An 18488-nucleotide genomic window follows, 5' to 3' on the forward strand; every position below is an offset into this window, starting at 1 on the left:
TCATTTTTACTTTTATACAAAATATTGCCACATTGGTCATTTAGCATTTTCCTAGGGTCAGCCGTAGTCATGTTTTGCACTTCCGCTGGGTATCTTCATTTATGTCATTTTGGGTGTTTCATGTCCTTTCCTGTGTTAATAGCCCCCCCCATTAGAAGTCTACTATTGTCCATTACAGATTAAAAAACAAAAACAAAGGGGGGGTGGGGTGGGGGATTAAGCAAAAAGCAGCCGTCTTCCCCTTCCCATGACATGTGTGCGTCACAGTTAACGTCAGAATGAATTCAAAACTTAATATTTATGCAAAAACTATATTCTAGTCAGCCACTAGGTGTCACAGTAACCTCATGCGGTGCTTTTATCCGACATTTGAACGGCAGCTCGAAGCAGGATGGATTACTTTACCAAAGGAAGGACAGGACAATTTTTGACAAAAAAAATAATTCTCTATTAAATTTATTCATACATAAATTGTGCAACAGGAATATTTCCATCTGAAAACAAACGAACGAAACAAACAAACAAAAAAAATCTCTAAAAGGCCACCAAATCATCTGAATCACTACAGCCTTTTACATACACTCGAATGGCTGGACATGTGTACTCGCTCTGATCACTGTGCAGTACGTCACATTGTGCCCTGTGGAGTCCAGCTGCAGCACTGATTCAGTTATTCAGTCGACTATTCTAATGCATGTGCCACACCGTCCCGAAAATATCTGAATCAGTGCAAATGGAGACTGCAAAAGTGTCTGGCTGCGAAAAGACGACCAGAGCACCGACAAACTCTTAAGACTTAAGGCATGGTAAGTTAACAGTATCATCAGTATTACTGTTGGTAAGGTGTGTTGATGTCCAAACAGTTACAGACATTCCAAGAATAGAAAACATGGGATGGGGGGGACGACCCAAATCCATTCTGCTATTAAAATAAGAACTTCCCTTTGACAATATAGACTATAGCAACCTTTAAGCAGCTGAATCGTGTGCACATCTTTATATAATACAGTGGGGACCCCAAACCTGAAAGCACACCAACTTATGGGGATATTATGTTAGCATTGGGGACATACATTTCTGTCCCCATTGGTACAAAGTGATTATTGGGTGGGGGTTGAGACTTTGTTTAAAGGTTGTGGTTAAGTTTTATGGCAAGGGTTAGACTTTCAGCTGTGGTGGTTCGGGGCTAGGGAGTGCATTGTGTCCATGCAAAATTTCCCACAGGGGTATAATTAAAAAAAAAAAAATCTAAAAAGAAAAGTATGTGCGTATGTGGTCAAATAAATGTAGAGAATGTTGGAATGTATCCTGTCAAACAAACAGGAGAGCATTAAGATATGGATTCTTATGCCGTTTAGGCTACTTCGACAGAATTTTGACCAACACACAGCAACGTCAGGCCAACCGTCAGCAGCTCACATTTACTCTAGTCCAAATTTAGAGAGCAAAATCTAAAAGCAGTCTACTGCAGGATCTGATTGGGTGCTGCAGAAAAGCACCTTCAGCTCAGTTCACTTCTGGATTTTCGTGTGCGTCACGTAAACACTTTGAGCAAATAATAAGAACTTTCCTTTCACTCACAAACATAGCGTTCCGATAAGGATATGTAAGACTATCGAGATGCATACTGATGGCTAATGCTAATTAAGACAAAAGTCTGCACATGAAAACTTGCTTATTTGCTCATGCGCATTTCCCATTAGTGCTGAACAGGCAGGCACTAACATTTTTGTGAAGTTCTGAATAGTGAGCTAGCTCAAATGTTACAACCATAGCAATGCAATTTTGACATTAGCTTGTACTTGCTTGACTCTTAATAATGAACTCTGGATATTTGCCTCATGCGGACAACAAGTTCTCAAGGCCTCTGCCAGATGACAGCACAAAGCCTACAGGTGTGCTTTATATTTTTTTATGAATGCAGTAGTCGCACTGGGAGCACCAAAGAGAGTCAGTTTTCTTCTATAAGGTTCAAGTCCAATTCTGTGCAGTCTCTCTCAAAAACAATCTTTGTCCCCACATCCATTATTGTTCTTTTTCTTTCATCTTCTTCCTCTTCACTTTCACTGAGGGGTCCAATGCTGGCTCGTCCCAGAAATTCAGGGGAGAAGGATAAGCGCTGCTCTGCCTGAGAGGACACAGGAAATATGCAGCCACCTGTTCCACACAACAGGCTCTCACGATTACCAATCTATAGAGCAGAAAGAGCAACAGTCATGTGACAAATATATTATTCAAGGGAGGGGGAACACCAGCAGTAATGCAGATGGAGCAGAGATTATGCAATTACCAACACCGGGAAGTATACCAAAAAAATTAGAATTAATTGACTACGCTAGCTAGAAAGATACAAGATGAGGAAGTCCTTTCTTATTAACAGAATGTATAGAGATGGATTCCTGATACAGTAGAATCCTGCAAGAGTTTACCATGTAGGTCCGTGAGGTAATTAATAGTAACACTTAATTAATGATGGCATTAACTAAGGATTACTATAAATATAGTCTAAGCTGCAACAGGACAAAACTGACCAACCAGATTCCTGTACCACCCACTTTTGGCTCACCTGTGTCATCTTGCTGAAGTCCAGGCCTGGTCTGGGGCAGGGTAGAACATCTGGGTCGTGGCGCCTCTTCAAACGAGGTCTGCGCATGTCGCAAGGCTGCGAATGGCATCGCGGTAGTGCAGGGTGCAGGTCGCGCCTAGAAGAGGACGGTGTACTGCAGGCTGAAGTGGGAGATGCAGACAGAGCTGGGTGCTCTAGGCCAGAAAAGCCATATGTCAGGGCTGAAGCAGGGGAGGGCTGAGGGTGAAGGGATGCCACAGAGGCATTCTGAATGTGCACAGGGGAAAGGGAGAAACGGCGCTGGAGCACCGAGTGAGGGAGCAGGGGGGCAGGTGAAGAAGAGCATGAGGAAGGAGTAGCAAAGGAGGCAGAACAAGTTCCTTTCAGTGTGTCAGGCAGATCCCATGGGAAGCCCCAAGATAAAGGGGAGTCAGATGACAGTGCTAAACTAAAGAAGGTAGGGCTAGAAGAAGAGTGTATGGAGGAGGAGGTGAAGGAAGAACTGGGACCACAAAGTGGCAAAGAACTGGCTCCAGAGCCCGAACTCGATGCCCCCCTACTATGGCAGCCACGTTTGACTGGAGTCCAAACCTTTGATGCACTGGGATGCCAAGTGGAGCGGCACCGAGACAGATCCTCTGGAACCGAGAGGGATCGGCAGTGGCGTTTTGGAGGTGGTGGGGGTGAACTTTGGAACGCTTTGTCTGTGAAGGCAGCCTCTGGTCTCTGGAGGTGTTCTCCTGAGCGCGAGGGAGGCCACACAGAATCTAGTTCACAGGAATTAGCCAAAACATGTGCTTTGGATGGTAGGTGCGCAGCTGAGCTGGTCTCTGGAAATGCAAAAATGTAAACATTAGAGAGAAGGCCACGTTAGTTGAAGCTGATGCTCTTCATCGATATGACTTGCCTTGTTTTGCTCTACAAGCACTCCATGAGATGGTAGGACTGGAGCCCACGGCAGGTAACGACTGTAACAAATGCAACAATTTGTTTCGGCAAAAAAAAAAACGATAAAACTCAAATCAGTTTGAAGCACACCTTTTAAGTTTATTATCCACTCACCACACTGGCATTGAATGAGAAAGCCTTGTGATAAGGTTCCTCCAAACTCTGCTTACGGAGCTGCTCTGTGATAAGTGTAACCATAATTACAGTCCAAGGAGACACATGGAGATGGGAGATTCACTGAGGGTAGTGAAAATCTTAGTAGTCAGAATCCTGGCGTGGTTTGTGGTGTCCCCTCCACACCTCAACCAGCCAGACTGACCAGCTTCCTCACTATACCGTCATCATTACCATCATAATCATCTTTATGCCACCTAAAAAAAAAAAAAGAAAAAAAGGGACAGATGAGAATAGATTATAATGAGACAGACGGTAATTAAAAGAGACTGGTTAAACACGGTGCAAAGAGCACTTTAACTGCATCTTACATGTCAACAGACAGCCCACAGATCAAGGAACAGAATGCCTGAATACTGACCACATATTTCGAACCAACCTTTACCCGATAACCAAACTAGGATTTATGTGCTGCCTTAGTTACATATGAAAGGTAGAAGTTCATGTTCACAATGGCAGAGTGCACACATGGACGTAAGAAGACCCTGAACAAAGAGGCACTTCACATTCCATCATGTAAAGAGAGCACAGCAGTTTGAAAATAATGAAACTCGAAATATAATGACATGTCAAACAAAACCAGAATATCTACCAAATTAAAACTTGTAGGGTACAACAAAAGGCAGTCGGTTAAGTTGGGTCCAATAAAAGAGAGTTGTGAATAGTCAAGAGAAGGGAAGGGGGAGGGACAGACTAAAAGGGAAAGGATGGGGGAAGTGTGTGAAAAATGAATGGGACAGGGGCTGGAAGCATGCCATAGTATCTTTGCAGGGAGGGGGGGGGGACAAAAGAAGAGTGACCAAGACGCATGGACTAAAATTCAAGGCAAAGCCAAAGCGATGCTGTGTTCCCAGAAAGCAGAAGGCCACAAGACAGTTTGCATGTTTCCAATTTAGGAGCACATTCTTGAGATATTTCTTTTGTATACAAATAGAAAGACGTAGCTATTAAGCCATGATAGTTACTGAAGTCACTACTTTCTGAAAAAGGATTAAGCTAGCCCAAGAAAGAAAATCCAATAAAAATCCCTGAAAATCTTCCGACAGCAAAAAGATGGACATCTCAAACTGAACCTAAAACAGAAAATATATAAACTCCGCTGCATTATAGTGTAACTTGGCCTTTTCGCCTCTGTGCTGGTGTTTCAAAGTGCAAAGGCTAAAGTACATTTGGTACTGAAACCAATCCTTAAATCAATGTATAAACCGTGCCAACCCAAATGATAAACACTGCCAGATTCATAATTAACCCATTTAATGACAATTGTAGCATTTACTGATGAGACTTTGTTACAGCACTGCAGCCATTCAGATGTGGCCTCCAGGGCCTTCCTCTTCCCAAACACGGTGCTACAATGCTAGCCTAGTTCCACATGCCACAAAAGGCAAGTTACTTAAGGGTCAAACTTGGACTCATCATGTGGAAACAGCCCTGAATCCCATATCGTCAGGAAAAACAGTGCTGTCAACAATCACCAGCTAATTTAGAGGTACTACTTATCAATGAGCTCAATAATAGAGAATACAAGAAATCATTAAGGAAATGTGCCCAAAACGAGATGGGAGACATGTATGGCAAAAACAGCAAATCTGTTAGTTTACTTTAATAGACCTGACCTGAAGTCAACCGACTTGAAAAACGTGGACCCCAACAAATGGTATAACACATTACTGCGCAGTTCACACATTTCTGCAGGGAAGAAACGATTGTGCTCGTTAAAATGTTAAAATGTATGTTAAAACATTAGCTGCAGGACAATCGCTTACTAATGACAGTGTAGAAAATATGATAATGCTAGTTTGTCTGGCTAAATCCAACACCGACTTTAGCTAGTGAGCAAGATGGTAAATGGTAAGCTAACTGAATCACACGATGTAGCCCGTGAGGCATCAAGTCATTAGCCGGTTATGATAGCAAGCACATAGGATAACACATGTGTCAATTAGAATAACTGGCGTCATTTTATTAAATTGCCACTGCTTACTATCGGCTGGCAGCTTGTCATGACAGTAAGTTGTTGACAAAATTGATAAAAACAAGCCTATACTCCATTTAACGGCTGCTAGCTTGGTCACACAGCCTCTCTGGAAACTAGCATGCTACAGCTGACCTGATGTATTACCTGCTTTCTGTGTTTCCTTAGCAACCAAGCGGCAGAGTGAATGCACCGGGCGAGTAGCTGCCTCACGGGGTATATATAGTCTTTGGACGATACCATTATAGAGGTATTCTTCGGACATTGCCTTAAACTTCTCAGTCATAGAAAAAAACAACAACGAAAAAATATAGCATACTCTTTTTAATTATGATGTTAATCAATGTGCTCGTAGCTTAACATTTACATGTAGGGACAAAAGTTTGACTTTTTTTACTCTCTGTCCCCGTTACAGTCCCAGAGTTGGGCCCTTCTAAATAAAGCTACAGCAAATTACAAACTAACTAAAGCTGTCAACGTTAACGTTTTGTTATATATGAATATATTAGATAGTAATTAAAAAATATAGAGAATGACATTTACCTGGCTACCAATATCCGAAATAGGAAAAAAAAAAAGATGGTAACATTACATTACAACATTACAAATTGCTTACAGTGAGTGAACATAAAAATCTGCTGCTAACGCATGCGTGGTAGATCTTTTCACGTAGCTAAACAGTTGAGTTGCAGAAAGAGTTAGCTATATAGTTTCATTTAACGTTATCAGCTGCTGTTTTTGCGTTGCTCACTGATTATTGCTTTTGCAGTCTTTGGTTTGTATGGCATAAAGACAGAGAAACTCTCAAGGGCTAAATGGCAGAACAAAAACTAAGGAAAGAAGACACTTTGGCTATGAGACATAGGTTAATCGGGTATGTATTGTATTTTCTTCATGGCCGGTAATGGATGGTTTATACACAACACGTTGCTGACACGTATTCGTTCTTTTGATTACAGACAGTCGTGTAGGCTGTTTTATTCAGACGACCCTGTGAAAATAGTCAGGGCAAGAGGACAATATCTATTCGACGAAAACGGCAAACGCTATTTGGACTGCATCAGTAACGTCCAACATGGTAAAACATTTGTCATCTAGTTCATAGTTCATACTTATTGCTTTAGAAAATCATATTACAGTTCTGCCTCCTGGTGGCAGGAAGCTATAAAGAGGTAGTAACCGTAACCGTATTTTCTACAGTGGGTCACTGTCACCCTACCGTAACGAAGGCTGCCACAGCACAAATGGACGTCCTGAACGCAAATTCACGATTCCTGCATGACAACATTGTCCTGTATGCCGACCGCTTGGCTGCCACCCTGCCTGAGAAACTGTGTGTCTTTTATTTTGTTAACTCCGGGTAAGAGATGCACCCACAGTCACACGGGATGGTATCCTGAAGTATCTTTCCAGTGACTGCATATCTACTTCACTGACAGTTCAGAGGCCAACGACCTTGCCCTACGCTTGGCCCAACAGTACACCCAACACGAAGACGTCATAGTGCTTGACCAGTAAGTATTTAGTTTTAGAGCGGCGCATTAACACTCTGACAGTTACACTTGCACTTCAGTTATGTATTAACCCTCCTTCCACACCAGTGCATACCATGGACATCTGATGTCCCTCATCGACATTAGTCCTTACAAGTTCCGGAAACTGGCAGGACAGAAAGAATGGGTTCATGTGGTGTGTACGCCTACACAACTGTTACCACGTAAAATGCAAACCAACAATGGATTCCTGCTCATCTGAAAGTTCGTGTTTTATCCTCCCAGGCACCTTTACCGGACACCTACAGAGGCACATACGGAGGGGATCACCCCAACCCAGGCCAAGCATATGCTGACACAGTAAAAGACTTGATAGACGAGGTCCACAGGAAGAGTCGCAAGGTACACTTGAACATAGCTCTGTGCATCCGCAATAAAATAATTGGCCTTCAACTACACACACTGCAGGCTGTAATGAAACACAGCCAATGCTTGACATTATTACTCCTTTCCCAAAGATCTCTGCCTTCTTTGCTGAGTCGTTGCCAAGCGTTGGAGGACAAATCATCTTGCCTCAGGGATACTCCACTAAAGTTGCAGAGTGAGTAATGATTCAGTTCTCCAGTTGTTTCTGCCTCACGCGCTGCAACGGTGACATGGAGCATCTCCCCAATACTCTCCACAGATATGTGCGCTCAGCTGGCGGAGTGTTCGTGGCAGATGAGGTGCAGACAGGCTTTGGGCGTGTTGGGAGTCATTTCTGGGCTTTCCAGCTTCAGGGAGAGGGATTCTGTCCGGACATAGTGACCATGGGCAAGCCAATGGGCAACGGGCATCCCCTGGCATGTGTGGTAACTACTGTGGAGATAGCTGGAGCCTTCACAGCTAACGGAGTGGAGTACTTCAACACGGTGACTATACTAGTACTAGCAGTACTGACCAGTGAGGTTGATTCCTTCATAGAAATCCAGTTTGGCATTTTCTTAAAACATTTATTATTAATAAAACTTTATTTTCCAAATAGATTTAAGTCAGATTTATCAAGTATTACACGTTGATCATGGAGCGAAAGTGATTTGTTCACTCTTAGATATGATCCTTTACAAGCATTCTTATTATGATACAATTTCTCTCCAACTAAATGCAGTTTGGAGGGAATCCTGTGTCTTGTGCAATTGGCCTGGCAGTGCTCGATGTGATAGAGGAGGAGGACCTCAGAGGAAACGCCACAAGGGTGGGAGCATATCTTAAAGAGTCGCTCGCACAACTCCAAGCAAGACATGAAATAGTTGGAGATGTCAGGTAAGAATGTCCCTACTACTGAACTCAGGCTGTTTAGTTGTCAGTGTCAATTGGACTCTGCTAAAAAAAAAAATAATAATAATACTATTTTTACAAATTACAGCAACTTTTACGAGCAGTCAACAGGTTGTAATCTAATGCCTGATCTGTTGCTACACCAATAAAACCCTCGCGTACGCCCTTTTAGTCAGGGCAGCTCGACAGACGTATATTAGATTGTGTTCATTTGGTTGTTGTGGCTGTACACCTCGACTGGTTAAAATCCTTTAAAATACAGGAGCGCGTGAGCTTGAAACAACCAAATGTGCTCAATATCAAGAAAGTTTAAGAAAAATGACACCCATATACACATTTGATTGCTTGGGAGACTTCAGCAAACGCCTAACTTTGAACTGAAAACTCATCAAGTCAGTTCTTGATAACATCTGTGCTTTCACTCTGACAAACGGACCATAAGCCAAGAGTCAAGTTCGCCAAAAAACAAACAAACAAACAAAAAAAACTTAAAATCAGACATACTCATTACATATTCATGAGAGGTAGAGCTTTAGTTGGTCTTAAAACATTACTCTTCTCTCAGCTGTATTAGGTGGTGTAGAGTTTTGCATTTTGAGCTCCACTCCGAAGTGTTTAGTCAGCAGAGCACAGAGGTGTCACAGTGGTGGTTTAGAAATGTTACAAATCACCCGTGTACATGCCTGAGTGTTTTACATGTTTTTTTTTTTCTCACTTTAACCAGTGAAAAAAATATTAAATGCGGTACAATTTTATTTTATTTAAATCTACAGAGGTGTTGGGCTGTTCGTGGGAGTTGAGCTGGTTAGAGACAGAGAGAAGAAGACTCCCGCCACTAAAACAGCAGCACGGGTGGTGAAGAAGTGAGATCACAGTGCGAGACCGTAGCTAATGGTTACAGATCCACAGACTTCATGTTAGATTCATTCGAATGTCATCTTTGAAATAGGCTGAAGGAGGAGGACCGGATCTGTGTCAGCACTGATGGCCCGTGGGAGAACGTCGTGAAGTTCAAGCCTCCCATGTGCTTCAGCACGGAGGACGCAGAACTGGTAGTTCGGTGTATCGACCGCATCCTCACAGGTCGGCAGCACAAATTTTGCGCCAACAACGGATGCAAATATGTATACCGTTTGCTTGACACGTCATACCCGGACCAGTCAAATTCTGACATGCTGAAAGATGCCTAACGATTCGTAAAATTTCTCCTCACAGAAATGAAAACCAGTGACCTCAAACTGGAAAATGAAGACATCTAAAGGTTTGTTAAACCTGTAAAAAACCTTTAATTGCATCAAACATTGTCAGGTGGTCACATTCATAAAGTTCAGAGGTAGATAAATTAATATCCGTTTGAGGCTGCAGCAGATCACACAGCTTCATTTGGCTGAACACTTGACCACTGTGGGGATTCAATTGGTTCTTTTGAGATGGAGGACAAGTCAGAATAACAGAAACTAGGATCACACCTCATCAGTCGAGCGTGATGAAGATGAATTCTAAAGGCTCACTGCTTTAAATCATCTGGAGCCGTCTCGTCATTGTAAATTATTTGTTCCAGGTGTTCAGTACCAATTCATGGCATCAATTTGGTACAAGAAGATGCAATCACCTCTGACGACACCCAGCCAACTGGAAGTAAATATATACTCGATGCCAGCTGAAGCGCACCGTTCACACCCGAGATGGCAATGTACCAGAAGATAATGACGTGACACTAAAATTCACAACTTTTTGAAAAGGTATTAATAAAAAGATATCTTCTTTTTACCCACAGTAGTCATTATTTAAATAAGCAGCCTCAACTTAACACTGATCCACACAGTAGGTTTGAGTTAATCACTTACCAGACCACTATCTTTAACTCATGGACACATTCACAAAAAAATGCTCAAGTATTTGCAGTTTCACATTTAGTGGGGTGGGCATTAACACTCAGCCAGTAATCCTGCAGGTAGTGAGGCCCTCTCCCACAGCTTCCCAAAGAGGCATCCGTGGAGATGTTAACATTACTTGAGACAAAACAAGCAAGCCATTTAACAGTGCAAAAACATTTAACATTAACTTTACAAATAATAACAAAAAGATCCATGTGTAATATAAACCAAAAGTTTATTTCTATCAATTTGCCCAAGACACTAGAGGAATGAGTTTCCAGTGACAGAGGGATTACCCTCTTACATTAACAGGCTTGCGTTCAGTTGAATAACACTAGTAAAGCCACTTAAAATTGCAGACATGATGGGGAAAGAACCTCCTTAAAAGACAAAAAAAAAAAAAAAAAAAAAAAAAAAAAGGATGCTGGTTGTGTTCATCTACAAGGCCATTTGCAATATTTACTTGACACACTGACAAAGAACCCTTTGATTAGTTTAAATCCCTTATTTCACCTCACCCCACATCTGAAGCCATGCAAATCGCATCCAACACTCAGCATGGGAGAACTAAAACATGAAAATAAAAAAAATAAATCTACAGACATCGAATGAAAAAGAAAAAAAACAACCCAAAGAAATAAAAAGCAACATTGTTTTATGTGGGAGCTTTAAAAGCTCTTGCTCCTGTTTATCTGTAAATCCAGTAGACATGTAAAAATACAACCATACAATACATTAGATTCAAAAAAGGTACCAAAAAGTACAGTAAAAATAACACTTCCATCACTGGAAATGTAAATGGACACAAAACAATATAAAATAAAAAGTGGAAAAGTGACATTTGCTTCCCCAGTTCCTCACTTGATCTGTACAAATGGAGCATGAGTCCAAATTTCTGCCAACTCCAAAGGAAAAGCCAGAGTCCATGTTCGCTGTGGTCAGACCATGGATCTCTTTTTCTTATTTACTTTAGACCTTAAGAGAAAAACACGGTGCTTTACGTTACTGAGAATAAACCAGATGTGGCATGCAGATACTCAAAGACAGACAGGTGCATGAATGAGTTTGACAAGTCAGTGAATGGACAGACATTTTGGGGGCGGAGGGGGGGGGACACGACCGCTAGCTATGACACCTAGCACCCTGGTGAAAGATGAAACGGCCCTCATTCCTGTTTTTCAACATCCACCGACTCATTTCTTACTCATCAAGTAGTCTTCGTCGAGATGCATCTCAAGATGGCTGACAGATGGAATGAATCCATCTTTAATGATCACAGACCCCACATCACGGCCTACCCTAACCCCACCACAATGCTTGAATGGATTTAGAGTAGATGGAGATCTTTGGGGTCAAAAGGCACTAATGGTTACAGCTATGTTCTCATACTACCACGGATGATGCAAGAATGCATACCTGCACTATGTGTGATCAGTATGGCTTGTAGCTACTCTGGTGGCCTCCACGTCTTGGAGTTTTCCCATAGCTTGTATTGCCCTGGTCTGGAGGACAAGAGAAAAAGGGACTGAGTTCTTCTGTACAACAAGGAGGACCAAGAAAATAAAAGTTTCTCTCATTCTGTTTCTCTCCCCGGGGGCACTTATCGCTTACTGTAATCGTAGCCACCCCCATAGCCGTAATAACCAGCAGAGTAGTCATAGTTGCCATAGCCGCCATATCCGTAGCCTTGCTGTCCATAACCATAGTTCGGGTTGTATCCCTGGTTCCAGTAGTTGTTGTAGCCTTGATTCCAGTTCTGGCCCTGACCTAGAAACAACAGTCGAGACCTTTGTCACAACTCGGTCACAGCACAACCAGGCAGTTACACGTCCTATTAAGAGTAGATTGAGGTAAAGATTGTGCTGCTGCTACACACACACACACACAAGATGCTTACCTCCACGTCCTCTGCCACGTCCCCCGTATCCACGGGCACCGTACTGCTGCTGCATGTAGACCTCTTTGGGCTGGGCGATTTTAATTTCACACTGGAAAAGCACACCAAAAATTACTTTTGCTAAATTCACAAGTCTTACGCTCATCATCACTTGTAGGCGAATGTGTGAGATTCCTTTACCTTGCTGCCACCAACGGTGTGGTACTTCTTCTCCATAGCCTTCTTGACAGGAGCCTCTTCTTTATATGTAATAAATACAAATCCCCTTCTCTTCTCGGTCTTTGGATCTTGTGGCAACTCGATGGTCTCAATCTGCAAAAGAGGAAAACAAAGTCGTGAAGCAGCCAATATCATTTAGAACCGCTTGGTCGCTAAATTAAATATCCAATGATTGCTGTACCTCTCCAAAGGTCCCGAAGTATTCCTGAATGACTTCCTTGGATGTGTCAGGATTAAGGCCCCCCACAAAGATTTTCTTGACTGGTTCCTTCTTCATAGCCATGGCTTTCTTGGGGTCAATCTGTCGGCCATCTAACCTGTGCTCCTTCTGTTCAAGAACCTACATTTAAAAATAAAAATACATTCAATTAATTAATTAAAATAAAACACCATTTGCACCTTCCTTCATTGCTGGCACGTTGGGGGGTCTGGCTCACCTTGTCTACACTGGCCGGATCTTTAAAGAGAATGAAGCCAAAGCCTCTTGACCGGCCCGTCTGCTGGTCCATCTTGATGGTGCAGTCTGAAACCTCACCAAATTTTGAAAAGTAATCTTTGAGATCCTTCTTGCTTGTGTCCCAGCTGAGGCCACCAACAAACATTTTCCTAAACACAGAAATGGGAACAGTTAAGCTACAACATGTGGTAGCAGGGGTGTTGCTGGGCAGGAAGGAGGAGGAGGGAGGTGGGGGGGTAAATATACACTATGTACACACTGTTCCAGAACATCTGTTGACAGTGACTTATAGGGGACACCCTGTTGTTACTATACCACCAAGTTGCTTTCCGATCATAATTCAATAAATTAAAAATCTGCACGATGGAGCATTGCGTATATGCGTCTAGAGCCTTTTTTTCCTCCCCCCTCATCAGAAAATACTGTTAGATGTAATCCCAACTGAAGCGCCCATCCCCCCCTCCACTCTGCACATGGCGCCAACAAAAGGCCGGCTGAACAAAGAAACATGACAAACCACTCGTAGGTTTTATAAAATGGTTTATTTAAGAAAATACATGAATTATAGGATCGAAAACTCACCCAGCATCCTCCTCGCCTTTGCTGGCGTCGATCTGGCCGCCCTCCGTGCCGCCGTTTTGCGAGTTGGTGTCCGCATCGGGCCCCGCAGCCTCTCCGCAGTCGATCTCGGCGCTGCCGTCGTTCTCTTCCTGGCCGGCTCCGTCGAAATCATCGTCCACTTCGTGGCCGTTTTCCGACGTTTCCATATACTGCTGCTCTGTCTCAGACATTTTGCACTAATATACCTAAGACCATAGGGAAAGCGGGTTGTCAAGCAGCAGCGGTTTTGCAATCGGTCTCACTGTGCGCGCTTCGCCATTTACACACTGCCAATTCGTACATTTCCCACCATTTTGACCGGCGACATCGCTTCCCATACATTCGCGTACTTGACTGCGCCGACAATTAGCAGCGCAACCATTTCCTTGTGTAACACCCGTAACTACCCCAAATTTAAAAGTACAGTGCTGCTGGAGGCAAAGATAAGAAAAGTTGCAGCCATCTGTGTCTCACTGATAAAAGCGAGCCTGAACTGAGCAACTCAATTTCGCAGTTACGTAAGTCAGAGGCCGTATTGACCGAAATTTAGGCCGATTATTTAAAAAAAATCTCATATTTACTCAATAGTTATCAGAAAGACAATAAACATGCTCAACGATTCATTATAAATTTGTAACAATCGTTCGGTGGGAAAAGCAGGTATAATAAATACAGAAAGCTACTTACTGGTCACACAACCGGAGAGCTCTCTTCAAGATGGATTCTCCCACACGACGACAACTCGTGGTTGGTTTTCTAGAACCGGCAGAAAAAAACGACATTTCTGCGGAGAAGCCCTTCGATTGGATTAGCTCTGCTGCCAATCACAGCACCGGCCAATTGCATGCCGGCCTCTTTCTTCTTCCATAAGTTGTTCACGCCCTCGCAATACAGGAAGGAACTCGGTGAACCTTCACTGCCGCTGGAAACTACTCAGAGCCCGGGGGTGTTAGCAGCCGCTCCGTCGTGTTGAGTAATGCTTCAAACTGTCGCTCTTGACTCACTATTTTTACACTTCACCCAGAATCTGAAGAAGATGTACTCCAGTGCAGGAGGTTCTTGTGAGAAATACGGACAAACCGAGGTGCTGCCATCAAGCCTGCGGTATGCACGTAAACGTTTAGAGCGAAAAAACAGCGAGTGAGGAAGGGACAGAACAAACGTTTCTCTGTCACCCAGGCCATGGTGATTCTAAGAGCTGAATAAAGACAAAATGGCTTATTTTTCTTGGTTCTTCAGATCTGACAGAATAAAGCGAATGCATGATGAAGAACAACTGATTAGAAAATACATGATATGTTTTTACAGTGAGACTGTGGTAGTTTATGACGCAGTTATGGATTCTGTTGATGTAAAAATAAAAGATGCACCTTATCGTTTCAACTGTAATGTTTCAGTGTACTAGCTTACGGTATGTAGCCCTTATGAGCTGCATTTGTTCAGTTGTACAAGCATTATGTCATTGTTGGAACTGTCACTGAAATAATCTGTTCACCCACATTTCATTCAATACACAATACAAACTTCTGCAAAGCAGAGTGAATAAAAATCTGAATGCTCATCCGAATAATTGAAATAATCTACTTTGCAATGATGTATCCTCGTGGGACAGCTGATTAAATAGGTAAAAGTAAACCAACTATTTCCTCAGCCTTACCTAGTGTCATTGTGTCATCTCAAATGCCGACTATAAACCAATTTGCTGTTTTACCTGGTAGCTCAAGATGACGTGTTTGCATTTGTGTGATGAAATGGTTCCAAAAAGCAAACAAAACACACGGGTAGTGTTTGGAATTTATTAAATTTAATTATCATATTGAGCAGATGAATTGGTCAAAAACAAAAACATTGAATATCTCTTGGATGTTGTGTTTGGCCTTCATCCTTCATCTTCCACAATGGCTCCTTCACATATTTGAGGCTGGTTGGGATTGTTTTTAATCAGCCAGTCAGCAAGCCAAATCTGCCGAGAGCAAAAGAGCCGAAGCCTACAGAAATCAACATGGCAACAAGAATACGGCACAGCTGACGCAATACATTTCGCATCAGTACTTACACAGGGTTTGGGTGGCTTTTCCTTGCAGAGCGCAGCCAGTCCACGAAGGACAACTGGATTGACGTATCTGCTCAAGTATGCTTCAGTCTCCTCTTTTGAGGGAAAGGGCTCAATTACAGCTGCAGAGAGAGGTGACGCGGGCAGAGAACTGTGGGTATTAACAGATCAATCTCTGTATGACCAATAGGACGTGTGAGGCTGCAGATCACTTACAGTTTGGGAACATAAATTTGATCTCCTTAACAGCTGCATGAAACGACTTGCTGCCATGGAGTGCATTTTTCAGGTCAGAAGTGCCGTATTTCGCTCTGAGGCTGGGGGAAAATTCAGCAGACATTTAGTCCCTGCATAAGGTAAAACTAATACATGAACACACACTTGTGGGATGGTCCACTCTTGCAGGAGACGTATTATGCTCTTTTTTTTCTTCTCAATCAGACACCATTGCAGTTGAGCATTCTTAGCTCATTTATTTCTTATGTGAACGAAATAACTAACAGAAAGATTTGATGGCAGGCAAAACAAAAAAGTAAGAGCAAAAACGTTCAAACTTCCCACTTCTGAGATACAGCGAATATGGTATTATCTGAAGCTGATGTCTGGATAACCTTTTTTTGAGTTACATTTGTTTTCTCCGCAAATCTTAACGACTCTATGAATGTCACATTCTCAGACTTGCCTAAAAACATCTGAGTTTTTTTCATTTCAGTGACTTTAGACACCCTAAATAAATGCTCACACAAGTAATACACTCAACAATATGTAAGACTGACCACTCTGGTTGCGTTTCTCTGGCCTTGGTGATGCTGGCAGGACCTATGATGGTCTTCCAGTGTGCAATGGCATCGTCACGAGCCAGCGTCAAGGCAACGATTGGGCCGGAGCTCATGAAGGCTGTCAAGCTGGGAAAGAAGAGCTTTCCATACTGGTCTGCGTAGAAGTCGCTGCATTGCTCTGGACTTAGCTGCAGTCTCCGCTTCTGCGGCAGGGAGTAATTATTAGACAGTTCAGAGAAACGTGTGGCGAGAGATGATCTCTCTGTAGTCAACCTAGTTACGATTTATCCTCCACTTTGTAAAACTACTCTAGACGGGTCAGATCATTTCTGTACAGCCAAGACGAGGTGGCGTTATATCAGAGACTTTTCACACAGTAACTTTTGCACTGGTATGCATCTGTCTTATAACTTATCTTTGAGAGCTACCACAAATGCACTATTTGCCAATAACATGAAACCTAATAATTTAATTTCAATATGCAGTGTCACAAAAACCCAGTTTTCTGTCATTCTGCTAAAACAGTGGAATGTGCTGTCACTTCATTTTATAGTAAAGTATCCACTGAGTTGAGATGATGAGCTCATACATAATTTTGGCTTTCACCCTTCAAATATTCATTATTTGATTACACTTATCAGAAATGGGTTACTTTCTCACTTTTATCACACATGGAAAGGTGCTATATTCTTTTAACCGACAACATTTTTTTCACAGATTTGATACAAGCAATATTTAATTGAATATTGATTTAATGATTAAATAACGATCATTACTATCTAATATCAAATATACACCAGCAACCTGAATTAAAATAATTGATGTTAAACTCAACATGGTCTTTAATACTTAGGCCTAGGTTCTTTGCCTATAAAAAAAAATAAAAGGGACGAGAAAGTGCAGTGAGCAGATATATTTAATCTGATCAAAGTTGGGATATTTGTCGTTTTTTGTGGAGCTTTACATTTGTTCCTGATGTACATTACTTAATTGCTCCAAAGGTAGAATGAGAACACAAGTTTTTAAGCAGAAGCGTTAGATTAACTTAGATTGAAGACATGTTCAGATACAAAGCATCTTTGTTCAAACTGGAGCGGTTTTATCCAAATCGGCACTGATATTAGTCTCCTCTTTGTAACACTTGATCATTGAAACTCAGCCTTTAACTGTACATTAAGGTCGTTCTGAGAAATGTTTTTCCATGAAAATAATTAGAAAATATTAAGATAAAAACGGTTGCGAATTTATAAAGTTAAACACTTACTTCAACAAGACAGGTTTTCCATCACATTGGCTGATGTTTAATAAAAAAAAACACATAAGTAATAGCAAGGCAAGCTAGCTTCTATTCTCGCCTTATTCCTTAAATATGGAAATTATATACCCGTCAACCTGTAACTGGAGAAGCCCGGTAATTACACACGCGTATTTTATAATGAAGACCTGACGTAATCGCTTTCCTGACATAGCAGCGCCCCTCAACGACTGAACACCCTCCATCTTTCTATGAATCTTTGACGTCCACGTTGGACATTTAAAACCAACCTGTAGAACAGTGAAGCCCGACCTGAGGATAAGGTCCTGGATCTCTTCAGCTTTGTGGATGACGTCTGGCTTAATGATGGCCAATGTTCTTTCTACAAAAATACGGCTCTGTGAAGTTTGGTCCATCTTGTTCCTCTGTATGCTAACGCTAGCTTAGCGAGGCGCCTGTAGTATGCAGCCAGATGTAACGCTAGGCCCCCGTCAACGTTTAAATCAACATTAACATCAATTAATAAAAGGGACACATTTATTATGCTTCAAAATACCAAAAAGAGCATCTAACTGATCGTTTAACCCACAGCGTTATGTTCTAAATGTTTAGTTTAGGTTGCTACGTTACCGTTCGAGGTCTACGGCATGCCAAGTAGGACAAAGTACGCGACTCGGAACACCTACATCAAATCATTCATTCCCTCACTGCGAGTGTACATATTCACATTTCAATGATTACATTTTTTTTTCTCTCTTCCAATCTTTTAAAATGAAATAATCTCATTTTTCAATTAAGCCCTTCTTGTTACACAACATAAATTCAACTCTACCTGTACAAACTTAAACAGACGCATGAACATCAGTGTTAACACCAAG

General features: G+C 42.1%; 4 protein-coding genes across 4 annotated transcripts; 1 reads left to right on the forward strand and 3 right to left on the reverse strand.

Moving 5' to 3' along the window:
• Window positions 1-400: 400 nt before the first annotated feature.
• LOC142397281 (protein FAM53C-like) lies at window positions 401-5858 on the reverse strand. The gene is made up of 5 exons (XM_075480622.1): window positions 5811-5858; window positions 3629-3885; window positions 3474-3534; window positions 2567-3396; window positions 401-2191 (listed from the first exon to the last, which is right to left on the reverse strand). Exons 2-5 carry the CDS (start codon window positions 3710-3712, stop codon window positions 1952-1954), a joined length of 1215 nt encoding a protein of 404 aa, XP_075336737.1. The 5' UTR covers window positions 3713-3885; window positions 5811-5858; the 3' UTR covers window positions 401-1951.
• A 465-nt stretch (window positions 5859-6323) lies between these two features.
• phykpl (5-phosphohydroxy-L-lysine phospho-lyase) lies at window positions 6324-10243 on the forward strand. Its single transcript, XM_075481241.1, has 13 exons — window positions 6324-6537; window positions 6623-6741; window positions 6864-7023; window positions 7103-7177; window positions 7265-7352; window positions 7442-7558; window positions 7675-7757; window positions 7842-8067; window positions 8304-8458; window positions 9247-9336; window positions 9423-9556; window positions 9689-9734; window positions 10035-10243. Exons 1-12 carry the CDS (start codon window positions 6479-6481, stop codon window positions 9730-9732), a joined length of 1350 nt encoding a protein of 449 aa, XP_075337356.1. The 5' UTR covers window positions 6324-6478; the 3' UTR covers window positions 9733-9734; window positions 10035-10243.
• Window positions 10244-10566: 323 nt separating this feature from the next.
• LOC142397686 (heterogeneous nuclear ribonucleoprotein A/B-like) lies at window positions 10567-14300 on the reverse strand. The gene is made up of 9 exons (XM_075481242.1): window positions 14211-14300; window positions 13506-13729; window positions 12904-13072; window positions 12648-12806; window positions 12428-12559; window positions 12248-12338; window positions 11962-12117; window positions 11767-11852; window positions 10567-11325 (listed from the first exon to the last, which is right to left on the reverse strand). The coding sequence occupies exons 2-8, from the start codon at window positions 13712-13714 to the stop codon at window positions 11782-11784; spliced, it is 987 nt and encodes a 328-aa protein (XP_075337357.1). The 5' UTR covers window positions 13715-13729; window positions 14211-14300; the 3' UTR covers window positions 10567-11325; window positions 11767-11781.
• A 1003-nt stretch (window positions 14301-15303) lies between these two features.
• nme5 (NME/NM23 family member 5) lies at window positions 15304-18388 on the reverse strand. Its single transcript, XM_075481243.1, has 5 exons — window positions 17901-18388; window positions 16353-16558; window positions 15793-15893; window positions 15580-15698; window positions 15304-15486 (listed from the first exon to the last, which is right to left on the reverse strand). The coding sequence occupies exons 1-5, from the start codon at window positions 18024-18026 to the stop codon at window positions 15403-15405; spliced, it is 636 nt and encodes a 211-aa protein (XP_075337358.1). The 5' UTR covers window positions 18027-18388; the 3' UTR covers window positions 15304-15402.
• Window positions 18389-18488: the final 100 nt, after the last annotated feature.

This window comes from Odontesthes bonariensis, chromosome 13 (genome assembly GCF_027942865.1).
Source record: "Odontesthes bonariensis isolate fOdoBon6 chromosome 13, fOdoBon6.hap1, whole genome shotgun sequence".
Lineage (NCBI taxonomy): Eukaryota > Metazoa > Chordata > Actinopteri > Atheriniformes > Atherinopsidae > Odontesthes > Odontesthes bonariensis.